Here is a 26,629-nt window from a genome sequence, read left to right on the forward strand (position 1 = left end):
TGCTTGTAAAGCAATTCTGACAGTTTTTTTGTAAACTGTATGCTTGATCATAATTTGCCATGTTTAGTTAATAGACTGGGAGCCCTTAGAGTCTCTAGGGATCCCATCTGGTTCTCCTTCCCCCCCCCCCCCCGCCTTTATTTGTCTGTAAAGTTGTTTATTTATACAGAGAATTATTTTCAAAGTGACATGGTCTATGCCCATACAAAGACCGAACAAACTGAGACACTTGGTATGCTAACAACAGACAGCTTATTCATTAAGTGTTCCTCATTATTTTGCCTTGTGAGTGGGGAAGAGCTTCTGGATATCTCTTTGAACTTGTCTTAAAATTGGAGCTGGTACAAGACTAGTGTATGCCTGTTATTCTTTATATAATACCATCAGTCACTTTATGCATATACTAGGAATAAGGTCCGTTGTAGAGAAAAAGACAAAGGGCTCTAGAAAGAGGCCTCTGGGCAAGTGCCCCCCCTTTGCTACCTGAGTGAAGGCATTCACTCCTTCCCCCTCACATCAAGGAGAGCTGATCTCTGCCATCTAGAAAGCCGTTGTAATTCTGAGTGATCTTCAGCCTTCACCTGGAGATTGGTGACAGTGGTTCCCCAGGAGGAAATGACTAGTTTAGAGGGTGCAGTGTATGGCATTGTACCTGACTGAGGTCCCACCCCTCCTCAAACCCCACCCTCTCCAGACTCCACCTCTTAAATCTCCAGGAATTTCATAACCTGGAGTTGGCAACCCTGTCTCCTTCCCATTATCTGCCCCTCTGGATTCAGTTTTCCATCACCTGCCCCTCCCTGCAGCCTCTACCTAGGAAAAGGACAGTTTTTCCCCACAGTGTGTGTGGGGGGGGGGACGAAAGCAGTGAGGCAGGTTAGGTTCAAAGTCTGTGACTGGTCTGAAATCACCCAGTCAGCTTCCACAGCAAGAAGCTAGGTCTGGCAGACCCTGCTCTGAAGCCCTAACTCATATGCCTGCTTCAAACTCCATCACAAAAGCTGTAGGAATTTCGCACCAACTTGGAACTGGCATCCCTAGTCAGAATTGGCCCCAGTGAGTTTTCCCTCAGAGGCCTTTAGTGATACCTTTCAGATGAACAGGCTCTCTCTGATAACATTATTGATCTTAAGCACAGGACTTCAGTCTCTCTCACACTGTCTTGCTTTCCCTCCCTCTCTGTATCTGGTCTGCTGCTAAAGGACACCATTCCTGCCCCCTCCGTCTCTGGCTGCTTCCCTTCCATGAAAGAGGGAGGAGCCCTCAGACACTGGAAGGAAGCTTTCTCTGGCGTTTTCCCTCCTCCTACCTCCCTCAACCAATCGAGGGAAGGCTTTCTCTCCTCTGTGAAGCAGAGCAGCAGGCAGGTCAGCTAATGGCACAGTAGGGAGAGCCAGCAACTGCCAGAACCAAGACTGCTTGTCTTTTACAGACAGAATCAGCTTGGCTGGCTAGCAACAGCCACTTAGGCAGAAGAGAGGAGTGGACTCAACCAATGGCACGCAAGTACTCTTGATTGATGGTTTGATGGGCCAAAGGTTGATGCCCAATCCCAATCAGTGAGGGAGCTCAGTTTTGCCAAGATGAAACAGCTTTCATATAGATAGGATTCTACAGGGCAAGAAGCAAAGTGGACGTTTATTTAAATGTAAACAGAGGGGGTGCAATGCAGAAGGGAGGAGACAGTCAAGGCTGACTCCATTTCATGTACTTCAAAGGGAGACTTCAGTTGGAAATTGCAGGAATGAAGACGTTACCTACTCCCCAGGTTTGAACTGAGACTTGGGCTTGCAGTGTCTCACTATAGCTGCTTACTACTTTAGCAAAGTCTGGAACTATTAATTTTTAAATTTAGTTTTGGGATTTATATCCTGCCCCACCCCACCAAGGCAGGCTCAGGGTGCGTAACAGGTATTAATAAGTAAAAGATATCTGTAGCCTTCTTGATTAGGTTGGAATTAGGTTGAGCCTGCTTGCAGGAAGGGTGGGATATAAAAATAAATAAATACAGACATTTTACATTTATAAAGAGGACAGACCAGTTCCTGCCAAGCAGATTTTATTGAAGCCTTTCTCTGCCTAGCATGTGGTCTTTGACCTGGTAACTTTATGGTTGTTGCCTGGTCCCATTTAAAATCAGTTTAGGAATATAAGGTGTAGAAAAAAACCCCAATAGTTTTATTCTAGGTTTGATTGCCAGCACCAGCTTAACTAGATGAATATCTCTTTATTAAAAGTTTCTTGGTAGTCCAACTTACCTTTAAAGCAAAATCATTGAGCTTGGATCTTTAGGGAATTGACTGTTATAAGCCATGCAGTCCAAAGTATGCTGTGTTTAGAATATGTTGGTAGAGATGCAGTATTTTTAAGAGGTAATATTCATCTTCAGATCTTGCCAACGTGACATTTAATAGGGCTGTATACAGTCTCTTCGGCTGTAAAGGAATATATTTGTGACATGCAGAAAATGAATAATGAAATGAGCATCTCTCAAAGGATCTGTATGGTGAGAGGTACTACTTGTTCATAAATAATCTGCAATTGGATTAAATGGTAAGAGAACCAGATTTGCAGGTGGTAGCAGATTTTTTTAGGGTGGTGAAATTCTGCAATGATGCAGAGGAGCACTAAAAATATCTTGGCATAATTGGAAACAGAATGACAAATCAAATAACAGTGCAAGTATAAAGTAATGTGTGCTGGGTCAAGAAATCCTACTTTCATATGAAAGGATCTAAATTGATTGAGGAGGAGAAAATGACTGAGGGTGGTTATGAGTACATAATTATACATAAATAATATGGAATTCACTGTGGTAAACTGTAATAGCCACTAGCTTATATTTTAAATTGACTAGACTTACTTGTGAAGGGATAGTTTATAAATGGCTATTACTCATGCCCTCTTAAGTGGAATCTCCCTATTAGGTTTATTAGGGGAATTCTGCACTGCCTTTCTCCTGAAAGGGATTCAACATGTGTTCTAATAGTTTCCAAAACACACAAAACAATTTAAATACACAAAACAAAGAAAGAAAACACACACCATAGGTGAGTCCTAATGCACTGGACCTGGCTAACATGGGCTTTGGCTTGTGAGCTGTGATCTAAGGGCCTAGAGTCCCTGGGATCTTGCCTTTTGGCTTGTGCCCAAGGGCTTGCACTTCTACCCCCATGCAAACAGAGGAGAAGACAAGCTTGGTCCTGATGGTATTCAACTGCTGCTAGCAACACGGTGGGATTTTCCAGCTTCTCCCATGATCAGTGATGCCTCTGGAGTTGGTATGCTCTGTAATAAAGATGCTGGAAAAACAGTAGCCTGTCTCTTGAATGACCTGTTTGTGATGTCCTAGAGAAGTCTGAATGTCCATTGTTGGAAATTGACTTCTAGGATATTATTGTATAAGACAATGTCAAATACTTATTGCCATCTAACCCAGCCTATAAAACAAAGTGTGACTTCAGTGGCACCTTTAAAATTTGTTCTACTGCTTCACATCATGACTGCCCACCTTGATCTAAAAAAGTAAAAGTAGTCCCCTGTGCAAGCACCAGTCGTTTCCAATTCTGGGGTGACGTTGCTTTCACAATGTGTGAATGGCAAACTTCTTACAGGGTGTTTTGCCATTGCCTTCCCTGGTCATCTACACTACCCCCAGCACTCATTTTACTCGGCACTGGGTACTCATTTTACCAGCCTCAGAAGACTGAGTCAACCTTGAGCAGGCTACCTGAGCTCAGCTTCCACCAGGATCAAACTCAGGTCATGAGCAGAGCTTGGCCTGCAGTACTGCAGCTTACCACATCTGTTCACTTTATTGATTTACCGTACATGCAGGGTTCCAGCACACATGTTTATAACACATCTAGTTTTCTTCAGCCTTAACATTACCATTCTTGCTATTCTGTTGGCCCATAACATTTAAGAAACCACAGTTCTGGTGTGGCTGCAGCCTGTACACAGGGAAAGCCTGAGTTTGAAATAATTTGTACCTGCCTGTCACTGAGAAATACTGTAGTGATGAAGTACACAGAGTGGTCAGTGCTGGAGTTCTTATTCTGAAGAGTTTATCTGCTCCCTGGTGAAGTTTGGTAAACATGTAAACATTTAAGATGACTGTGAGGTGTACAAGTATGTAGCTAAGTATATAGCCAGCCAACAGGGAGGTTGGAACTTCAAGAGCCACACAATATGTGTGAAATGTGTGAAAGAGCCACATGTGGCTCCTGAGCCGCAGATTGACTGCCTGTGGTGTAGGTCTTATTCAGAGGTAGTCTGGGCAAGGTGTGTGGTGGAGTAGTAGAATCTGTTTCATGTGCAGAAGGTCCCAGATTCAATTCCCAGCATCTCCAGTTTAAAGGATCAAGTAGTAAGTAGTGTGAAAGACTATGACCCATTGTCAATCATAATAAACAATTTTAACCCCAAAAGACCGGTGGTCTGTTGATTTACTGGGGTAGCTCTGCTTAGGATTGTTAAGTAAATTGCCTGGATGTGTGGACTATTTATTCTTTGAGCCCCCTTTGTTGGAGATGGGAAATTCATATTTTAATAGTATTATTATATCTGGATTCCTTTCCTAATGGAGGAAAAAAAAGGTCCCCTGTGCAAGCACCAGTCGTTTCCGACTCTGGGGTGACATTGCTTTCACAACATTTTCACGGCAGACATTTTACGGGGTGGTTTGCCATTGCCTTCCCCAGTCACCCATGCTTCCCCCCCCAGCAAACTGGGTACTCATTTTACCAACCTCGGAAGGATGGAAGGCTGAGTCAACCTTGAGCCGGCTACCTGAAAACCCACTTCCACCGGGGATCGAACTCAGGTCGTGAGCAGAGCTTAGGACTGCAGTACTACAGCTTTAACACTCTGCGCCATGGGCTCTTTAGTGAAGAGAGACAGGTGGTTAAAGTGATATTCTGGAAACTATCAGGAGACAGTCATGTGTACCTGAGTATTGCAGCACTTAGTGAGATGTGACACAGTGATCTCATTTACTGTCACACCAGTTTCTAAAACTAGGCTGAGGTCAGCTGTGATAGCAGATGAGCAATTCAGATACAATAAAACTGCAGCTTGTATAGTCAGCTGTTAAAGTGAGTATTGGTGCCAAACCTGTTGAAACTGCAGGTGAGAAAATTAGAAAAATTTACAGCATCACAGAGACAATCCATTTTAATCCTTCTGTTTGAGTACTGTAAACTTCACTCTTTCTCCCTCCTCCCAAAATAGAAATGAATGCAAGTCACAGATGAATATAAGTCAGTAAGATCGTGAAATTAATATGTAATGCAGCTGTACGTGATGTATAATAATGTACTTAATGTTGGTCCATAGCAATATCTAAAAATAAAAGCCATATAATAAGTTAAGCTCAACTAAAATAACACCATATGTTTTGCAAGCCTCTGAGTTTTCCAGAACTCCTCATCAAGTTGGATGTGTTTTTTTAAAAAAAGAACAAATCTCTCAGGCCATGATCTAAAGGCTTCTCTGTCATCATCCTGTGTTTGAGTGTTTAATATTACTGTAATTTGGCTTACACTGACTCTTAGCGCTTAAGCTAAAAGCAGTCCCTGTTTGGTGTCAGAAACACATTTGCTCAACTCTTGGTTATGTTTTCAAATGGATGGTTTCTTTTTTCTTTTGCTTCTTAACTCAGCATGCCATGCTTACAACTTGATACACACTGTGTGTGTGTGTGTATAATTTTTTTTTGGCCACTGTGTGACACAGAGTGTTGGACTGGATGGGCCATTGGCCTGATCTAACATGGCTTCTCTTATGTTCTTATGATATTAACCTAACCTAAGAGAGCCAGTTTGGTGTAGTGGTTAAGTGTGTGGACTCTTATCTGGGAGAACCGGGTTTGATTCCCCACTCTTCTACTTGCACCTGCTTGGAATAGTCTTGGGTCAGCCATAGCTCTGGCAGAGGTCCTTGAAAGGGCAGCTGCTGTGATAGTCCTCTCAGCCCCACCCACCTCACAGGGTGTCTGTTTTGGGGAAGGAAGATAAAGGAGATTGTGAGCCAATCTGAGACTCTTGAGTGGAGGGCGGAATATAAATCCAGTGTCGTCATCGTCTCCTAACCCTGTACTCATTGAAGTCAGTGAAGCACTGTACAAGGGTTGTGGCTGAAGAAGCCTTAAAATCCTGGCCTGAGATCTCTTTTCTCATACTTCATGGCTCTTGTTTCTCAGGTTAATACACAGCACACTCGCAGTCTAGCATTATCTGAAGATAAGCAGCTGAGTTTAACTCTTGTGAGCGCTTTGTGATGGGAGTGGAGCATTGCAGGGGATTAAAGAAAAAAGGGCAGATTTCCATTTATAGACCTTATAATGCGTGAAAAACCTCAGCTAGAGACCCTGGAGAGCCACTGCCTGTCTGAGTAGACTACTGACTTTGATGGACCGAGTGTCTGATTCAGTATAAGGCAGCTTCATATGTTCATATTATGCTCCAACTGGATGTAGTGGTAAACTATAAGTACTAATTCTACACCTTCCTGAAAAATGACTTGAAGCATTGCTTTTTTGGGGGAGGGGGGTATTTTGTATATATATTTGTGTGTGTGTGTGTGTATGTTTGCACCTGACCTCTGGTGATTGACCCCTCCTAGGGGCCTGGAGAATATTTGAGAGGTGGATGAATAGAGCCTGCCCTTGCCTCCTAATTGGGTATTCCAAGGAGGTCTCCCATCCATGTACTAACCAGAGTCAACCCTGCTTAGCTTCCAACTTCTAACAAGGTTGGGCTTGCCTGGACAATCCAATACAGGGCATTGAAGCATTGCTTTTAATCTCTTCTTGGTGGTTCTGATTGTTTGTGAGCAAACTTAATATGCATACTGGGTAATCATGGTTATTGGCTAGCAGCACTTTTGTGATCTAGGAGACTAGGAAATTGCTTATGAAGTAACATCAGATGCTACTGACTTGTTCAGGTGATGCTTCACTCACACATTGCTTGCACGTATAGGTTTAGATATCAGTGATGCCATCAATCAGTGATGTCATGTGTAGGTATAGATATCAATGATGGCCATTTGATTAAGAGAAGTAATTTGTGGACTAAACCTTGGCCATGCATTTTCTAATACCAGCAATAGATGTGTCAGCTGTAAATACAGCCCCCTTCCTTAAATGTTAACGAAACAACGCTTGAATTATTGAAAGAAATGAAAGGGCAGTTAATAGAGATCAATGCAAAAATGTCAGCGATAAGTGTTACAAATTTCTATCAGAAAGCTGTGATGGATGTCCTCAGTTTTATGCCAACCAGTGTTACGCAAATAACAAAAGAACTGTTGATTCCCTGGATGCCAGACAAAATGCAGTCTTGAATGCCAGCATGCAGTATTTATAGTCAGTAAAATAGTAGTAATATAAGACCAGTCAATGTTTGCACTTCATTTGGTGAGCAAGCTTTCAGATTAAACAGTTCTTTCTTTGAAGCTGAGGTTGTTTGTTTTTAAGTAAAAGGAGATGTTTGTGTGGGATAAGATGAAATCAAGCTGCCCTGCTTTTGTGGAGGGGACAGTGGAATAGTTTGTTGTTCCTGGTTTCCATGCAGTTCCACACGTGAGGTCCTGGCCTGCATGAGACAGACTACGGAAGCTAATGCCCAAGCCCCTTTTCCTCAAGGGGAACTGCGTGGTCTGTGGGGGAAACTGTGCTGCACGCATTGGTAGGAAAATTAATAACTAGGTTAATTTGACTGTGTGCTAAAACGCAGATCATTGCTTTATCATTCTGTCATTTTTGAACTAGTTAGAGAATTTGTATAAAGATTTATCCCACATTGTGTACATTGACAGACATAAATGTGATTTCTATGAACAGATTCTTCAACAAGCAATTGATACAAGTACTGTAGAAATAACTATTGCTCCAGTGCTGTTAAAATTCCTTTGCACAGGTTTCATTTTTCCATATAACAGATTTTAATTAATTTCATCTTGGAGTCAATTTTATCTGACTTGGAAAGTTGGCAGAATGCATACATGTAATTAAAACAAAGCGTTAAGAGTTAAAGATGCCTTATTGCAGATTATGCAAGCAAGAATGTATCTGATACCATCTGAGCATAATTTTATTGGGGAGAAGGAAAAGTTATGTTAAGTCTTGTATCTCTTTGTCTCCAGCCAAAACAGTAATCTAGGATATGATACAAATTCCAGTGTAATACTGATACAGTCCCCCCACGCTTTCTGGTAGGCTTCACCTTCTTATAGAACCACAGTACTACAACATGTCTCATAAGCCTTTAGTCCCACCATTAGTTCTTACAGTTCTTATACTCCCTAATTCCGCACCACACAAGCAGATACCATAACTCAACACAGTTTGCAGTTGAAGGGGTAAATCTGTACTTAACTTGCCTACTCTCTATTCACTCTGCTTGTGTCCTGGCCTAGTTGCTGCCCAAGTAATACAAGTCTGTGTTAATATCAGCTGCATTATGGTGAGCAGAGGATGGGCAAAAACCCATCAGATGAAAGAAATCCTTATGTATCCAGAGAGATTAATATACATTTTGCAGTCTTTCACACGGCCACTCCTAAACAGCAACATGGAGGGTTAAACTAGAATTGGTTTTTTGTGTACCTCTTTGTTGTACTAGTTTCCATATTTCAGTGGCACTGCTATAGAAGGGCTAGAGCTCAGTGGAAAAGCTTGACTAAGCAGCATGGATTTAATCCATATTATTTTCATTAGGAAGCACCAATTTGAGGCAATCAGGAATCTAAAAATTGTAGTTAGATCTCTTATGTGGAAAATGTGGGCTATGTCAAGTATGGGATTTGCTTAGTGTAATGACTCTTTCCAGGAAGCACTTGAAACCATTGAGGATTTTTACACTGCTTCTCTTCCACCATTTGGCCTTGTGTTCAAACACGATGTATTTCGGCTTGTAGTGTTGGCCCAGAGGCCTGTTCATTGCTGGGTGCTTTTAAAAAACAATTTGTACAGTTAGGGAAACATTCGATTTCATAGAAACTGTTGTGGAAAAGCTGTGTGTATTCTGCAAGTTGATGCCTAGACTTGCAGCTACCTGACAGGAATCCGTGGAAGCGAGCAGAATACAAGGCAAGTTTAAATGCCAGTCCGATTGGGTTAAGAACAAGACTTACTAATTGTGGACTTTTGTTCTAGGCTTGTGTTAAAACAAAACCCCTCTCATCTTGATTTCCTTGATCCAGAAAGATTCTAACAAAGTGGTTGCCAGACGGCATATGAAAGCATGCCACCCTGCTATGTGTTCGTAGCTCTCCTTATTCATTGGTGTGTATGTGTGTTTTCTCTAGTGTAGTGAACAATAGAGCAGGCAGCAGTATAGAAGGCCTCAGTCTGTACTCTAGCCAGTTCATGAGTGTTCATCTGCTTGTGGCAAATGTGCCCCATATTGACCGTTCCTTGTTCTGCTATATTTGCATGGATGTGGACAAGGTTTTTGGAGGAGAGCAAGTCAGGGCAGTAAGACTTGCAATATTAGTGTAATGGATTTATTCATCACTGTACATGGCATGGTGTTCGAAGCTTTTTAATCCTTAAGTTAATAGATGGCTAAAGGCAGGGAAATTGTGTGTAGTTTTATAAATCAGCATAGTATTTCTGGGTCTCTTCCCTTCCTTCCCTTCAGGCTGTTATAGCCATGATACTCTCATGCATTTAAGTAACATTAGTGTACATAACGGTTCCTACACATTCTGAAGACTTGACTAATTCAGTATTTTGCTGAGAATCATTGGAAGAATGAGTAAAGCTTGAAATATTTGGCTGCACAGTGCACGTCTCTTGTTTTGCACCTTGTAATTTAATCTTTTTGAAGTCCCAGTGGAAAACGGTATGAAAATGCTGGTGTTGAGAGGAAACTTGTATACAAAAGCATGGCTGTTGCCCAAAGTTCAGGTTGCACACAGAGCTTTTGTTAGATCAGAGATTGAGGTCTAGAGACTCCTGGCTGTAAGCCTGGATGCCTCAGACTATTGCCAGTTTCTTTAGACGTTCTAAAGTTGTGAGAAGTGGTGAGAACTCACAAGAAAACTGATGCTTGTTGTGTTGCAGTTGTAGGTCCTGACTTGTTACAGCTTGTGTTTCCTATGCAGACTTGCCTTTTGCAAATGTAGTTTCCTACTTTTACAGCTGCCAGTTTTGTAAAATACCAAATCCAGATACCATTAGGAATTTGGGGAGGGTCACATGTATTGTGTTGCACAAGCATGCGCAGTGTTCTGTTCAGAGTGTTACACATTGCTTGGGAGGAGTCATTCCTTAATATTAATAAATGTAGTTCCAAATATGCCCACAGTCTTAAAAATCAAATGGAAAAACAGGTTTCTGAGCTAAGGGTAAAAATAATGGAATTCTTTATTTATGGTCTTCTTCAAAAAGTTAAGGAATTAAAAGAGTGATAACTTTAAAACATGTAGTCAAGGCCAGAGAAATAGTTGTGGTTAGGCACTGGTGCTCCCCTTAATTGAAGCCAGTATTACATGTTCTAAGAGACGGCTCTGCACAGAACTTAGTGTTCTAAATTCTGAGTTGTTGCTGGTATGTTTTAGGTGACTCGGCCCATTGGAATTGTCCAGCCTTGGTAGATATTAAACTATAATTTTGAATCAAGACTCTTGGATTTGGAGCCAAAAACAGTCTTGCTGGTAAACAGAACAGAAATTTATCCCATCTAAGGGCGGGTTCAGTTCTGCAGGTGGCAAGCCACACCCTAGCGGAAAAAATTGCTTGCCTCATGAGGCAGATTTTGAGGGTGGCCGCAGTTATATTTGTGGTATCGGTTAAGAGAATAGGTTAAAAATACTGCTGTAGGAATAAGGGCACTAGTGCTTGTCCAGAAACCATATCCCTACAATATTTTTCTGTGTTGACCATGTTAATTGCCTGTATTTTCCTACTGAATGAAATAAACCAGTTATAACTTGATTACCAGCAGCCATAATCACAAGGTCTGGAAGAATTTAACTGCATTGATGCAACACTGTGAATTCCTTTGGTCACAGAAGCATTTTCTCCTCCACCCCCACCAGATGATTTACAGCTACCACTAATATGGTGGCCGACTGTTTAAGCATGCTTGCAATGTGTCCATGCTAATTATTAACACTCCTGGGTTGACTGGGATATATGGACTGTGGCCTGATCCAGCAAGGTAATTAAGACAATCTTGACACAGTGGTATCATAGTGCAGCTGAGCTACAAACATAGTTTTTGTGCCACACACCAGTGTGTTTAAAAAACAATCAGTTGAGTTAGATGGTTTTTACCTTCATGTTCAAGGACTTTGGCCTCTAGTAGCAGTAGTACTAATTAAAGGTGTAGGTGTCCATGAGCCAGAGAAGGGGCAAAGTCCATAACTAAGCAAGCGATTTGGAAGTCCAAAATTTCTGCATCTGGGAACTTTCATTCTTTACTTAGCCCAGGGGTGGCCAACAGTAGCTCTCCAGATGTTTTTGCCTACAACTCCCATCAGCCCCAGCCATTGGCCATGCTGGCTGGGGCTGATGGGAGTTGTTGGTAAAAAACATCTGGAGAGCTACCATTGGCCACCCCTGATTTAGCCAATAAAAGGAGATTTCCAGATCTGTGCTCTGTCTGTGCAGCAGGGCTCTTCAAATTAACTCTCTTTCAAGCTCTGGTGCTGGTAACTGACGGAACAGCCTCCTATATTTTGAACCTGGGCTGAGGATTGCCTCTATATTGTATTACACAGGCCAAGTTCTCTCAGGTCATTTTGGGAAACCACAGGGAAGGGAATAAGATGAAGGCTGAAATACAGCAACGAGAAAATGCTGTTCTTCTTACCAGGCAACAGTGATGCAGGTTTTCCAGAAAAATATGAATTAGAAAACTTTCCAGTGCCCTAAATAGAATATGATCTGATTTAGCTAGCTTATTTTTACTTAAATTTTAGTAAACAAAAATTTTAAAGTACCCCTTGCTAATTTTTCTGTCCCAATAGCAACAAAGACTTGAACTGAAATCTTTGATTAGGAAAAAAAATAAATCATTTGTAGTTTAAGTTATCCAGAGCTTTATGTGGAAAATTTGCAGGTATTATTCCAGTGAAAATAAATGTAAAAACTATGGCTTGGATTCAGCACGGTGTTTCTGTGGGTAGAAGGATTTCTACCTGGGGTGTTCTTTCTTCCCCTATCCTGTGGTAGCCTGAATGTGTATTTTGGGCTGATGTAAGAAGGTGGATTTAAGAAAGCCGCACTTTGCAGGTAGAAATCCTTCTGCCCACAGGAACACTGCTGAATCCAAACCAATTTAGCATGTTTTTCCCTTAAGTTGTGCACGTTTAAGAAAAAAACAACAAAGGCAGTGAGAACTGTTGACACACTAATCCTGGCATCCAAAGAACTATGCATCGTGTGCAATGAACATGGTTATCCACTAACCTGTTCATCATAATTTGACTTTTCTTCCCCAGAGGTCACTGGAGCACCTCAGCTCTCCCTCTGAGTCGGAGGCCATCTTGGGTGCTTTCCACCATCTTGTCAGGGAGGCAGGAAATAGAATAATTCTTCTTCCTCTTCCCATGAACCTGGAGCACCCATCTCCTCAGTTTCTTTCCTGCCTCTAAAGGGAGAGCAACTAATTAGCTTAGCTGCTAACAGATAGGAAGCAATTTAGCCTTATTTCTCTATTTCTTACCTAATTCCTCCTTTTCAACCTTACTCCTCTTTAGCTATATTACTGTTCTATTCTTTACCTTTCATCTTCCCTCATACCTCCTCAATCAGCGAGGGAGCGACGCTACCGCGGCTGCTTCAAAGCGGCTGATTTTTTTCCCCTCTCTCTCTGTGGAGCGTCACAAGAAGCGGCAGATGGAAGGTTTCAGAGACGAATTCTTGGAGGACGCGTCTTCCCTCGGCCCTCACTCCAATGCCATGGGAATGGACCCCGGGACTGGCATGACTTTTCAGCTTGCTGCGGTTCCCGGCAACGTTTCCCGCCTTGGTGACTCTAGTCACCGTGGGCTGAAGTGTCCAGGGGCAACAGCGGATGGACTTGATGTTCCTCCCCAGCAGAAGCTCGCAACTGGTGGCAGCCACCTTGAAGAAGATTTTTTGGCGCATTTTTCACCTGATAGACGCCATGAGCCCTATGCTTTGCCCCATGGGACGGTTGCCAATCTCCAGTCGGGAACCACTACAGGAGGCCAGCCCCTGTCAGATCAAGCCTCCCTGGTTGACCCAGCCTTGATACAACAGTGTGTTAATGTACTTCACCCCAAGGGGCCCTTCTCCCAAGAATTTATGTCCATGCTCCAAAAAACTATTAGGACCGAGTTGTTCAATGCTTGCCAATCAGGGGTTATGGGCATGGGGTCAGTGGGATCCAGATCTCCTTCCTCTCCTCCCTTCTCACGTCGCCCAGAGCAAAATCTGCCTAGAGAGAGCAACTAAGCAGCCAGAAAAGAGATTACTAACTCTAGATTACTAGAGGAAGATTCAGAGGAGACTCATTCAAGTGTGGAGTCTCAATCCAAAGATCAAGAGAGTTTTATTTCAGATGAGGAGGTGGAGGATGTCTGGAACAGTCAGCTCGTTGCTTTAAAGCTGATGATTACCAATATTTATTAACCAGGGTCATGGCAGCACTGGCACTCCAGGATTCTTCCTCTGAGGAGGAGAATACCAGTACCGATACCAATCCCAGGAACAAAACTACGGGGGATAGGGAGTTTTTTCCAGGGTTACACACCACTACTAAGGTTTTTCCATTCCCACAATTCTTTGAGAGACAACTAAAAGCTGAATGGGGAAAACCTAACTCGAATCTTCAGTTTCCTGGTTTTGTAAAAAAGCTATATGATTTGCCTGTTTTTGCAAACTAGATGTTACAGGTTCCAGTAGTGGACGCCCCTGTGACGGCACTTCAGAACCTGGGCATCCTCTATTGTATCTAGAGCAGCTATAGTCTGGGCTAGGAAACTCACTCAACTGTTACCAGAAAATAACAAGAAGTTAATTGTGGGAACCACTAGACTGCTTAAAGCAGCAGAATTCACAGCCTACACTTCGGTAGACGCGCTCACCTTTTGTTCCAGAGGTCTGGCATCAGGGGCACTAGCCAGAAGAGGCATCTGGCTGAGAGCATGGCCTGCAGACAACGATTCCAAACAAATCGTGATATCTTATCCGTTTCAAGGAGAAAAGCTTTTTAGTAGTGCCTTAGACAAGATTTTAATGGAAACCAAAGACAAAAAGAAGGCCATGCCAAGGAATATTCAGAGACCTGATAGAAGAGGTTTTTATTCTCAGCCCTTTCGTTCCTCACACACCTTGGCCAGATCAAGACCCTATTCAGATAACAAAAAATTGTCATGGAATCAAACAAGACAACCCTTCAAAAAAGGGTTCAATAATCCTAGATTCGCCAAACAGAACTCAGAACGTAGAGACAAACAGGATCGGGAACCAAAGTTCAACAAGGCGTGACTGGACTTCCATTCCGGTAGGGGAAAGACTACATTATTTTCAAGACGCCTGGGAGGCTTCCCAGACAGACTGCTGGACTTTAGAGATTGTGTCTTGAGGTTATGCAGTAGAATTCAAAAGCATCCCACCGGAAAGTTTTCTGGTATCCCCGATCTGAAAGAATTTTGCCAAAGGATCAATAATGAACAAGGCCATTATGCATCTCCTAAAAATCAGTGCCATAGAATACGTTCCAACAGAACAGATGGGTCGAGGTGTGTATTCAGTATTCTTCACTGTCCCCAAGAAGAATGGAGATTGGAGAGCAATACTCGACCTAAAGTTTCTCAACAGATTCATTCATCTCTGACACTTTCATATGGAGACTCTAAAGTCAATCACAATCACGTCATTGGATCTCACGGAAGCTTACTTACACATTCCGATCCTGTTATCCCATCGACGGTTTCTTCGATTATGCGTGGGGCACAGACATTTCCAGTTCGGAGCACTTCCCTTCGGCCTAGCCACAGCCCCCAGAGTATTCACAAAGGTGATGGTGAACGTGGTAGCACATCTCAGACAACAGGGGATTCATGTTCATCCGTACATAGACGACCTTTCGATCAGGTCAGCATCCAATCAGAAAGCTCTGTCAGATGTCCAAACATCTATTCGGTGTCTACAAGAATATGGTTTTCTCATAAATCTATCCAAGAGCTTTCTAGAGCCAACACAACGGTTGCAGCACTTGGGGATGATCATAGACACACGAAAGAACTCTTTCTCCCGAACGACAAGATCCAGAGAACCAAAGAACTCGTGAATCTGGTCTTTCAGAATGTCCACACCCCGTTATTGACCTTACCAAGTTGATGGGTCTACTTATTTCGAACATAGATGCAGTTCAATGGGGCAGACTACATACGAGACTTTTACAAAGCCTGCTCCGCCCCCACCAATACCAGATCATTGAAAAACAGAATCCACAGATCAAGGTCACATTAGAGGTCAAGAAATCTCTGATGTGGTGGTCCAGGGATTCCAGTCTTCGACAGGGGAGAGTTTACTATCTTCCCAGAGAGATACAGTTGTTCACAGATGCCAGTCTGTCGGGATGGGGAGCAACACTCGGCAACATCCCAACACAGGGTCGCTGGTCACCGGCAGAGACTCAACTTCCGATCAATGTATTGGAGTTACGAGCAATCCGTCTAATCCTATTATCCTTCACCGATTTAGTGCAGAAACGACACGTACTAGTACAAACAGACAATGTAGCTGCAAAGTCTTACCTGAACCATCAGGGGGGTTCGTGATCTTCAGCTCTGTCCAGAGAAGCAAAGACATTATTCAACTGGGCAGAACATCACCTTCTGTCCATCAGGGCAGAACACATCAAGAATATTACCAACATTCAAGAGATTGGCTCAGTCGAACGAGCATACAACCTGGAGAATGGAGATTAAAAAAGTCGGTATTCCAACAGTCGAGCAGTTTGGACAACCAATCATGGACCTGTTTGCCTCTCACAACAATTATCAGGTACCAAGCTTTTGCACCAGGTTCTTCCACCCGGCTGCAGCAGCAGTGGATGCTCTGACAGTGATTTGGCCTCAGAGCCTACTGTGTGCCTTCCCTCCAATTCCAGTGTTATCAAGATTTCTTTGCCAGGTACAACACCAGAAAGCGCGGGTTATCTTAGTAGCTCCGTGATGGCCACGACGCCCATGGTTCTCTTCTATCCAAAAATTATCGTCCACTCAACCACTCCGACTGGAGATCTCTCCAGACATGTTGACGCAGGGTCCAACTTGGCATCCGCACCCAGAATGGCTGCAGTTGACCGTGTGGAAATTGAACGGTCTACATTCCTGAAGTTAGGTTATTCTTCAGAGATTACTAACACACTGTTGGCCTCCAGAAAGGAGTCCACCACCAGGATCTACAATACTACATGGAAGGCTTTTCATAGGTGGTGTCACAGAAAGGGAAGGGATCCACTAAATCCATCAATTCAATACATTTTGGAATTCTTACAAGAATGGACTACAATCTAGACTGAAACCAGCTACTTTACGTAGACAAGTAGCTGCGTTGTCTTCTGTATTGGGACTGATGCAGGGAAGGGATATTTCCAGACATACAGAGATTCTTAAGGGGGGCCACCCTCAAGTGCCCTCTACAGACTCACAGATTTCCAACGTGGCGTTTACATACTGTCTTGTCCACACTTATAAAACCACCCTTTGAACCTATACAGGACATTTCTTTAAGATGGCTACGTTTGAAGACCATTTTCCTGATAGCGATCACATCAGCGAGAAGGGTTTCGGAGATTAATGCATTGTCTGTAAAGAGAGAACTCTGTATTTTTCACAAGGACAAAGGGTCCTTTGTACAGATCCTACTTTTCAACCCAAGGTTGTGTCTAAATTTCACAAATCCCAGGAACTTCATTTTCCATCATTCTGCCCAGATCCTAAACATCCCAGGGAGCGAATGTGGCACAACCTAGATGTTAGAAGTTGTCTGAAGGCATATTTAGTCAGGACTGAACCAATCCGGAGGTCAGATGCCATGTTTATCAACGTTTCACAACCAAGGTTGGGCCAAAAGATGTCAGCTTCAGCCATTAGTTATGCTAATAAGCAATACATCACGGAAGCTTATAGAGCAATGAAATTAGAAGTACCCAGAGGGACTACAGCGCATTCAGCCAGAAGTGCGGCAGCTAATGCGGCCTTTAACAAATATGCTTCAGTAGACAAAGTGTGCAGGGCTGCAACATGGTCTTCTATTTCAACATTTGTCCGACACTACAAATTAAACACTTACAGTTCAGCAGAAGCAGCATTTGGCAGAAAGGTGTTGCAACATGTATTCCTAGAAGAGAGCGATGCCCCACCCAGTCATTAATCTACTTCTATAGGAGAACCCAAGATGGCCTCCAACTCAGAGGGAGAACAACCATTGGTACTTACCATGAGGGGTCATTCTCCTCTTAGTACAGGAGGACATCTTGCCCACCTCATTGCATCACTCATGCTAGGGTCTGTTCTGCCATATCTATATCTGTTTCATTTTTTCTTGCTGCTTTACAGTTTTGTCTGTTATGCTTGTTGCATCTTAACTCGTTATTACTGTTTAATTCTTCTGAGTAAGATTGATAGTCTAGGAACTGCTTCTCGGAGTATCCTAACTGAGGAGATGGGTGCTCCAGGGTCATGGGAAGAGGAAGAAGAAGAATTCTATTTCCTGCCTCCCTGACAAGATGGTGGAAAGCACCCAAGATGTCCTCCTGTACTCAGAGGAGAATGATCCCTCACGTTAAGTACCAATGGTCGTTTCACTGTCGCTCTTCATAGGGTCATTTGAATTATTTCTTAATTCCATATCAGACTGGTGAAATATCCCTTCCATGTTAGAGGAAACACATAAATGAATTTTAGCTTGCACAATGAATTCATAATTTTTCAAAATTTGTATTTGTGTATAAATGTATGTTTATAATATGGTTTTATCCCCTCCACGCCCTTTTCACAAATGAATTAAACAGATATGTATTCTTACAATACTTGGGGATAATCATCTGGAAATCATCATATTCCCAGTCAAGCCATAGAGTGTGGATTAATAGATCTGCATAATTGTGCTGGGGACAGGTCAAGAAAATGTCACTACAAACCTGAAGAAAGTCCCAGGTTTGGAAAATTCTGAAATGATTTAAAAAAAAACTGGGGAATTAAAAGCTCTCCCAAATAATTCAAACAATACCTATAGGGCAGTAGGGTCTGGCTCAACAGTGCTCGACACTGTAACTCAGCTAGTTTTTTTCCTGAGGAGAGGCTTCTGGGGGAAGGTTCGCTGGTGCATGGGAAGATGAGAAGGAAGCAGGAAAAGAGAGAGGCTATGGGTTCTGCCAGGGAAAGGAAAGAAGAAATAGTGAGAGAGGTCAGAGGGGAACATGACATGGCTTCCCCACAAGAACTTGCAGGTTCCCCGACTACGATCTTGAAACTATCAAGTTTGCCTAATATTGTGTTAACAGTGGTGCCCATTTGTTAATTTTATGACAGAGCATTACAGATTTTTCCAGGCCACTTCTCTACTTCGTAAGGCCAGAAGCCTCCAAAAATTCATATCAGGCCAGACCGTTCCAACCACTTTGCTGCATATCATACTTGCGGCCTGTTTCTCCCTTTGTGTCTGAAACTAACTTGTAACCCTGAACTTGGGTAGATCACCAGATTAGGTCTCAACTGCTCACCATGAGTTCCTAGGTCAGATTGAATGTCAGGTTTCAATTGAGTGAAATAAATAAAATAGCCACTGTTTGTTGTGCCACAGATGAAGACATCCCTCAGGATTTGGATGTTAAGTATGAACATTGTATGATACCAATACTAATCCTGTTAATTAATCTGATTTAATATGCTTCTGTTAAAAATTCTAGAATTGATAAATCTTCCACAGCAAGGAAATACGAACTTGTAAAGAAAGCTGCCAGAATAATTTGAATTAGAAATATATTAAGTTTGAACTGAGCATGGTTATAAACCACAGAAGAGGGAGAAGGCCTCATAATTGTGAAGATAATGTTGAAAACAGTCAAACAAATAAATACCCTACATGTAACACTTTTAGATTCTGTGATTGAAAATTTTATTTGTAAAAGGATCAGTGATGGTTCTCCTTGGAAACTGCAAAAAAGAAAAAAAATCCCTTAGCACATGTAATATCCTTTTTCATTCTTAGACCAGAACCACTCTGTCTTCCTCCCCGTATAATATCACCAATGTCAATGGGTCATTTTAATAAATGGAACTTGTCTGAATAGCTTTAGGAATATTAAGTTTTTCTCCATACCAACAAGGTATCCTGCAAAAAAAGAAATGACTCATCGCAGTAGGGAATGTCTGTAATGTCAGGGTCATGTGTTCAGAATTGCATGGTATATTAAAAATCAATTTGCAGTTTCACTTGGCTGACTCAGTCAACCTCCACTGTTGTCATCTTTTTGTTTGACCCTCTAAGCCAAGGGTGTCAAACTCTTTTGTTATGAGGGCCGGATCTAATATAAATGAAACCTTGTCGGGCCAGGCCATGTCAGACCGGGCCACGTGTGTTCCTATTTGAAGATTTTTTTACAAAAAAGTTAAAACGTTTAAAACATTAGCACACATTGGTCTTAAAGGTGCTCTCTTTGTATTTTTGATATAAGATCCAGGGCACTGGCCAAAGGAAGCTCTGGCTCTTTCCTTCCTTCCCCAGGGGATGAGGAGGGGGAGGAGCCTTGCTGAATCACACAGAGGGAGAAGGAAGCAGATGACAGCCAGTTGCTCAGTGGCCTGATTCTCCTGCCGGGGCTGCATGTTTGATACCCCTGCTCTAAGCACTGCAGATGAGGCAGTGCCTTTGTAGCTGCCTGTACAAGATCCTACATGTTACTAGAACGTGGCAAAGTAATTTGGTAAACTCAGGTATTACAGTTGTGTCTCCCAGCCTCATGGATCTTTACTGTTGGTAGTGTAGATGGGTCTAATGTACTCCTTTACATAATGTATCACTATATTTATGTCTGCAAAATTAACTTGAAACAGCTTGGATTCTTACCTGCTTTCCTGATCAAGCTTGTCTAGTTCCCGTATTGACTGTAAGCATTGTCCCATGTGGCTTTTGTCTACACAGGTACTATGATTCCTGACATAGCCTTTTTGTTTGTCATAAGAGGGCCCTTCCTCCCTCTTTTACTAGTGGAAAACGTACAGCCCAATACAAGTAAATTGTATGTGTATTGTGCTTTCAACTTACGGTTACCGTATAAATTTATGACCTCCAAAACATCCTATTGTTAACAGCCGTACTCTGGTCTTGCAAACAAATAAATCATTTTACTGTGTTATTTTGTTTTTATTGTACTTGGCTTAACAGCAAATATTTTATCAAAGGTTCAGGGGTGAATAATGGATGTTCTTAGTAAAAAGATGAACCATTGTGTAACTACAGTATTAACAAAAATCATGTGTGTTGGGAAAATAATGATGATATCTTTTGTTCAGAAATGAAGGCGGAGAACCTACTTGAACACTGTCTGAAGTTTTATAATGGATTATGGGACTGTGCGCTGATGAGCCAGCAAGTGGAATGCCTGAGTGACTGAAGAAAATGGGTGCTAATGCTTCGAACTACCCTCATTCGTGTTCCCCAAGGGTAGGGGGAAATTCTCAGGCACAGCAGACATTCATAGGTAAGCTTTTCAATACCCCCTTGTTTTAAATTAGGCTGTTCAGATCATAGGTTGTCTTGCAGAATTTGTAACAGAAAACAAGTAACTCAGTAAACACAAAAGGAGTGCAAAACTACAGTTCAGTAACATGGTTAAGGTTGTGCAGTTTTCAGTTGACAGCAGTTCATATTGTTAAAACCATTGTGACCTTACCAATTCTCATACATATTTTCTGTTTTCTCCCCCTTCTAAACTAATTTTTCAGGAATTATACAGTTGAGTGTCATGGTGGAGCCAATGTAATAGAGAGAGGTTGGGTTCTGATTCCCACTCGGTCATGATGCTCACTAGAGGCCTTGAGACAGTGGCTTGCACAGTCTACTTTATAGTTGTGGAGACATGATGGAGATTTTAAAAATTCCTAATAGGTTAGAAGTGTAGTTCTAACATCTTTGATCCTGTTCCAGTATTAGAAACTGGGACTTGGGATGGGCATGAACCAGGAGAATGGAGGTTTGTTTCAGTTCATGGTTCGCAGAGCCAAACAAACCTTTACAGACCTTCCCATTTACCGAACTGGTTCATTTTGTGAGGTTTGTGATGTGGTAGGACAGCCCCCCTGTGGGCTAGAGATACCAAACTTGCAGCGAGTCTCCAGCCTACACTCTAGTTTGGTGAGGATTGGGGGGGCACATTATAGCCCTCCAAATTAGGTGCCCCAGGAAAGTGGTCTCTGGGGAGATCACAGCCGCAGGTTCAGGAGAGTCGTATGAGCCCCCTACAAGCTAGAGGCATCAAACTCGCAGAAGTGTTCAGAAATAAGTATGAGGGAAGGGGTATTCTGGCAAGGCAACCAGCAGCTAAGCCCCTTTGCTCAGTGTGAGCACCAGTGGCTCAGAGCCCTGAGTCCATTCCACCTCATAGAATCCCAGCTAGACAGAGATAGTAGTCACAAAGCCGGGGGAGGGGGGGTCCTCAACCGAGGAACCAATGAAGCTAAGCCCCTCTGCTCATTGTGAGCAGAAGGACGTGCTCCAGAGCCTTGAGTAAGCACCAAACATCCCCAGCTCTACACAGGAGGAATGATTTCCAGTTCCCTTCCCTCTCATTCTCTGCCTTTAATGCCTGGTGCACCTGCTGCCAATGGAAAACAATAACTGTAGGTGAGCTTGGGGGTATATATGACAGGATAGGAGCTTTTTTATTGGCGGCCAGCACTGCCTGTTGAGCTTTGGAAGGCTGCTGTTGGTATTTCCAGGACTGCAGAAGTCCACCCCCCTCTCCATTGGTTTGATGATTGTAATTGATTGGCATCAGCTTGTCTGCTATGGATGCTATCCCACGACGAGATACCTGAATCTCCAGTAACCATGTGGAGGGTTGTGGGAGGGTCGTTGAGGCAAGATCACATGGACCTCAGCTTGCAAACCACAACCCATGCGATTATAGTCAAGTTTTTCATACAAACCGTACTTGTGCACTACTGTAAGATGTGGTGATATTCAGTTCTGAATTAATGCAAACTAAGCTAATTGCCAAGTTCACGAGTATTAACTAGGCCTAGGTCTCCACCATGGAGAATATTGTTACATTTCAGTGTTGTTGTGTTCCAGAAATGCTGGACATGGCACTGGAGAGTATGTTGGCCACTTTGTGGTTCTTAGTTGTGCCTGATGAGCATGAACTCAAGGCACCGTCCAGGTTAGTTCACATAGCATTTAATCAGAGTTCACCATTGGGTCTGAACCATGCCTCATCATTAAATGCAAAATCAAAAGATTACTTATTTAAGTATATGGTTTGTGTGTTAACCCCATTTCATGGTGCTTCCTGCGGATGTAGCTTTCATTTTACCTGAGTTAAAATAGCATCCTAATGATGCTGTTCCAATTAGATATCTTTTCAGTAGAACTAAAGTTTTCTAGTAGGAGATTTAAAAAAAAAAAGATGCTGCTGTTTCTTGCTATTGATGGGGAATTCTTTTTTTCCAGCAAAGCTTTAAGCCCAGGGGTATTCTAGGGCAAATTGGAGTTATTATGTAAATATGACCACTTCTGAAACTTTCATTTGCTGTTGTCATTACTTACCTTCCTGAACCTACAGAGAGTTACTGTCTGTAAATGAGGGTGTATGTATTTCTACTTCATTGTTACTGAGAGCTCTATAACTTCTGGAATAGCTCTGCAGTCTTCCAGAGAGATTGCCTGGGATAGTACTGGAGAGGTGCAGCCTACTACAGGTATGTGTGTCATTTGCCCAGTTAGTCACATCTGATCCAGAGCCCATTAGTAGTTGGATTCAGAAGATGGTGAATGCCCTATAAAGGTTGTTGGAACCATGTGCTCACCTCTCTGAGGAGGTACTGATGAGACCACGTCTGAAGCATCTCCTTAGATCCAGGTCCGACCCAGGAAATAGGGTATCCCTGGTTCTGTACAAGGTCGTACTCCCCCTAAAGAAGCAAATTTGAAGTTTGGAGGTGCTTGTGAACCCAGTGGAGATCAGAAGTAAATTGACATCAATAGACTGGTGGGAAACAGCTGTTTCTTCCTTTTCTTCTAACCCCAGATGCAGCAGCATATGTTCTGACCAGGTGTCTGGAGTCAGTGATAGGCTGCATTGAGGGAATGTAAATTAAAACTCAGTCTAGGCAAAACGCAAATACTTTTGCAGTTGGCTGTGGTGATATCTAGTCCGGCGTTTCCCAATGGCAGGGTTATGACCCAGCACCGGGGCACCCAAGTCTCGATCCCGGGTCGCGAGGCCTCCCACCGACATCCCCCCCGCGCCTCCCCCCTGTGGCATCGCACCAGCCACCATGCCTCCTCTTCCCTCCCTTCCCCACCCCAGGTCAATTTCAGGCTATGTAAAGCCCTCCCTCCCCTTCGCCCGCCGACCACCTTGTCAGCAGGAAAAATGGCACGCTCCCAGTGCTGACTCGTTGCTTAGGCAGGCCAGCAGCAGATGGAAGGGACGGTGTCCGAAAAGGGTGCCGCAACTGTTCCCGCCCCCACAGTCGCCTTTTTTGGACACTGACCCTTCCATCTGCTGCTGGCCTGCCTGAGCAACAAGTCAGTGCTGGGAGCACGCCGTTTTTCCCACAGACAAGGTTGTTGGCGGGGGAGGGGGATGGAGGGCTTTACAGAGCCTGAAATTGACCTGGTGAGGGAGGAGGAGGCGCGGGGGCTAGCACAGTACTGTGGGGTGGGGCAAACTTGGTCTGACTTCCCCCTGGCCAGAGTCAGGTGTTTAAAAGGTAAATTGCTCCCATTCCGTTTCTTTCCATTTTTCTTTTCTTTTTCTTTCTTTCTTTTGTGCCTCCTTTCTTTCTTTCATTCCTTCCCTCCCTTTTCCTTCCTTCCTTTCTATTTCTTTTTTCTCTTTCTCTGTTTCCAACTCTCTCCCCCTTCTTCCTTCCTTCCCTCTCTTTCATTCATTCATTCATTCATTCATTCATTCATTCATTCATTCTTTCTATCAGTCTTTTTTCCCTGTTTGCTTTATTTCCCACTCCCCTTCCTCTCTCTCTTTCTCTGTCAGTCTTTTCCCCTGCCGCCTGCCTGCCTGCCTGCCTGCCTTCCTTCCTTCCTTCCTTCCTTCCTTCCTTCCTTCCTTCCTTCCTTCCTTCCTTCCTTCCTTCCTTCCCATGCTACTCTGAGTAGAGTGGGGTGGGAGGCTGGGGGAAGAAGTTTGAAATGCCTGCTATGTCATGTTTCCCCAGCGCTGCCATTTCATTTCTTTCTTTCTCTTTCTCTCTTTCTTTCTTTCTTTCTTTCTTTCTTTCTTTCTTTCTTTCTTTCTTTCTTTCTTTCTTTCTTTCTTTCTTTCTTTCTTTCTTTCTTTCTTTCTTTCTTTCTTTCTCACTTTGTCAGTCAGTCTTTTCCCCTTCCTTCCTTCCTTCCTTCCTTCCTGGGCAGGGAGAGAAGCTTGAAACATCCTGCCATTTCATGTTTTCCTAGGCTGAGAGCATTTTATATTTTTAGTTTTCTGCTGTGTGATTCTTATGCTTTTTCTTGAAGTTTTATTTTTTAAATTGCATTGAAAAATCCCACTATTCTCCTACCTTTCCTAAACAAGATATTGCAAGTTTTAGGCTTGTTTGTACATCATTTCCTGTCTCCTGGCTCCACCCCCAAATTTTAGTGGGCCATGAAGGAGAAGTGTAAAAATAACTGGGCCACGAGTGGGGGGGGGGGATTTGGGAAACTCTGATCTAGTCTATTGTTCTTAGTCTTCCTCTGGTCACAGAAGCAACTCCAGAAAATTTTAGGGCTCTAGTCAAAGAATTGGTGCTCAGCCCCCTCCCCAAATGAGAGTACAGATGCATTAGAGGTCAGTAAAATTAGGTCTCAAGTTACTTATTATCTAGTTGTCTGCCTTGGAAAATACCATCAGCTCAGAAGCAAAAAGATATTTTCAAGTCCACAGCATTTTACAGGCCAGTGTCTCAGGGACAAAACGCTGTATTTCTCTCTGTGGTCCTAAAACAAAAGGTCAGTTCAAAGTAGGAGACGTGCTTATCCAAAATCAAGTCTGCCTTTTTTTCACCTGTGGGACTGGAAGCTGGTAAATGCTGGTATTTCAGAAATGAACAGTGGCATTATAATGTCATGATTTTGTAAGCTTTTGCCTCCAGCACAAACTTGGAATAAGGGGTTTATTAAAATGTCTCATTCTTTGACCATCAGAATTAATAACAAGATTGTTCTTGCTCAAAGTAAATCTTTGGTATTAATTAACTCCAAGTCTTGTGGAAGCTTCCTTTGAAGCCTGTTACTAGTTGACTACTTTGTAGCAAACCCTTTTAGTTCAGTTTTCATTTGAACAACTGATATAGTAACTAAAAAGGCAGGCTTCTGCATACTTGGGAAACCTCAGGAATGCAGGAAAAGCAAAACTTTCCTCTTGTGACAAATGGTTGTTTGCTCACACTGGATTAATTCACCAAGAACTGCCACCAGTGGAAGCATTTCATTTAGTATATCTGATCTACTGGTAGACTCTGGATTTTCTTAGATATTGGGGAAGGGGTAAAATAGGTAGGGGTGAGTTCCCACAGAGGGAGATTCCTGCATTTCATCACTGTCTTCTTAAGGCTCATCGCATTGGTTTCCAGTAGACTGAAACCTGAGCTGTGTAGGTTTGTGGTAGTGGTCAGTCAGCAACAATAGAGTACAGTTTAGGGTCACTAAGCGCGGAAAGTTAATTCTTTTGAAACGTGGTGTTGAAAGGGAGTCTTAATGGACACTGAATCACCCCAAAGACAAATGAGTGGATTCTAAATCAAATCAAGCCTGAACTCGCACCAGAACCTGCAATGACTAAATTGAGGCTATCATGCCTGGTTACATTATGAGAAGGCAAGAGTCATAGGAAAAGGCAATGATGCTAGGAAAAGTTGAAGGCAGCAGGAAAAGAAGAGTCAGCATGAGATGGATTGACTCACTAGAGCAGTGTTTCCCAAAGTTGGCGATATTGCCCCCTGGGGGGTGCTGGAACGATCCGGGGGGGGCAGTAGTAGCCTTGGGTGCAATTGGGGGGCGGTGAATAAAAATATGGGGGCAGTGGAAGCATAAAGGGAGAAGAGAAGAGTGCTGGAGGTGTCAAAACATCACATTTCTGGGAGGGGTCCAGAATTTCTAATTTAAAGAAAAATTCCAATTAATAAAAATAGAGGGTTCCTTTTTGTCCACTACTTAATGTGTATTCACCCAATTAGACTAGTAATGAGGACCAGAACTCTCCAATTAAAATATAAGAAACTGCAGTTTATTTACAAGACAGAATAAAAAATAGAGGTGTACAGACAAACAAGAAACACAGAAACAAAAAACCTTACTAGTCTATCCTAGCCAATACTTGCTACAGCTAGCAGCTTCTCAAGGTTGCTTGCAGTTTCCCTCTCAACTATACAGTTCAGGTCAGGACAGTGGAATCACTGAGGCAATTGC

The 26,629-nt window shown here is 42.8% G+C and overlaps 1 protein-coding gene across 2 annotated transcripts in view; it reads left to right on the top strand.

Annotated features, from left to right (window-relative positions):
• BTBD7 (BTB domain containing 7) overlaps window positions 1-26,629 on the top strand; it is a 97,305-nt gene that overhangs the window by 11,701 nt on the left and 58,975 nt on the right. For both annotated transcript variants that reach the window (XM_060263277.1, XM_060263279.1), the window contains exon 2: window positions 20,512-20,699. In XM_060263277.1, coding sequence (XP_060119260.1) covers window positions 20,618-20,699 — 82 coding nt within the window. In that variant the 5' untranslated portion in view covers window positions 20,512-20,617. The remainder of the gene's footprint in view (window positions 1-20,511; window positions 20,700-26,629) is intronic.

Source organism: Heteronotia binoei, chromosome 21 (genome assembly GCF_032191835.1).
Source record: "Heteronotia binoei isolate CCM8104 ecotype False Entrance Well chromosome 21, APGP_CSIRO_Hbin_v1, whole genome shotgun sequence".
Classification (NCBI taxonomy): Eukaryota; Metazoa; Chordata; class Lepidosauria; order Squamata; family Gekkonidae; genus Heteronotia; species Heteronotia binoei.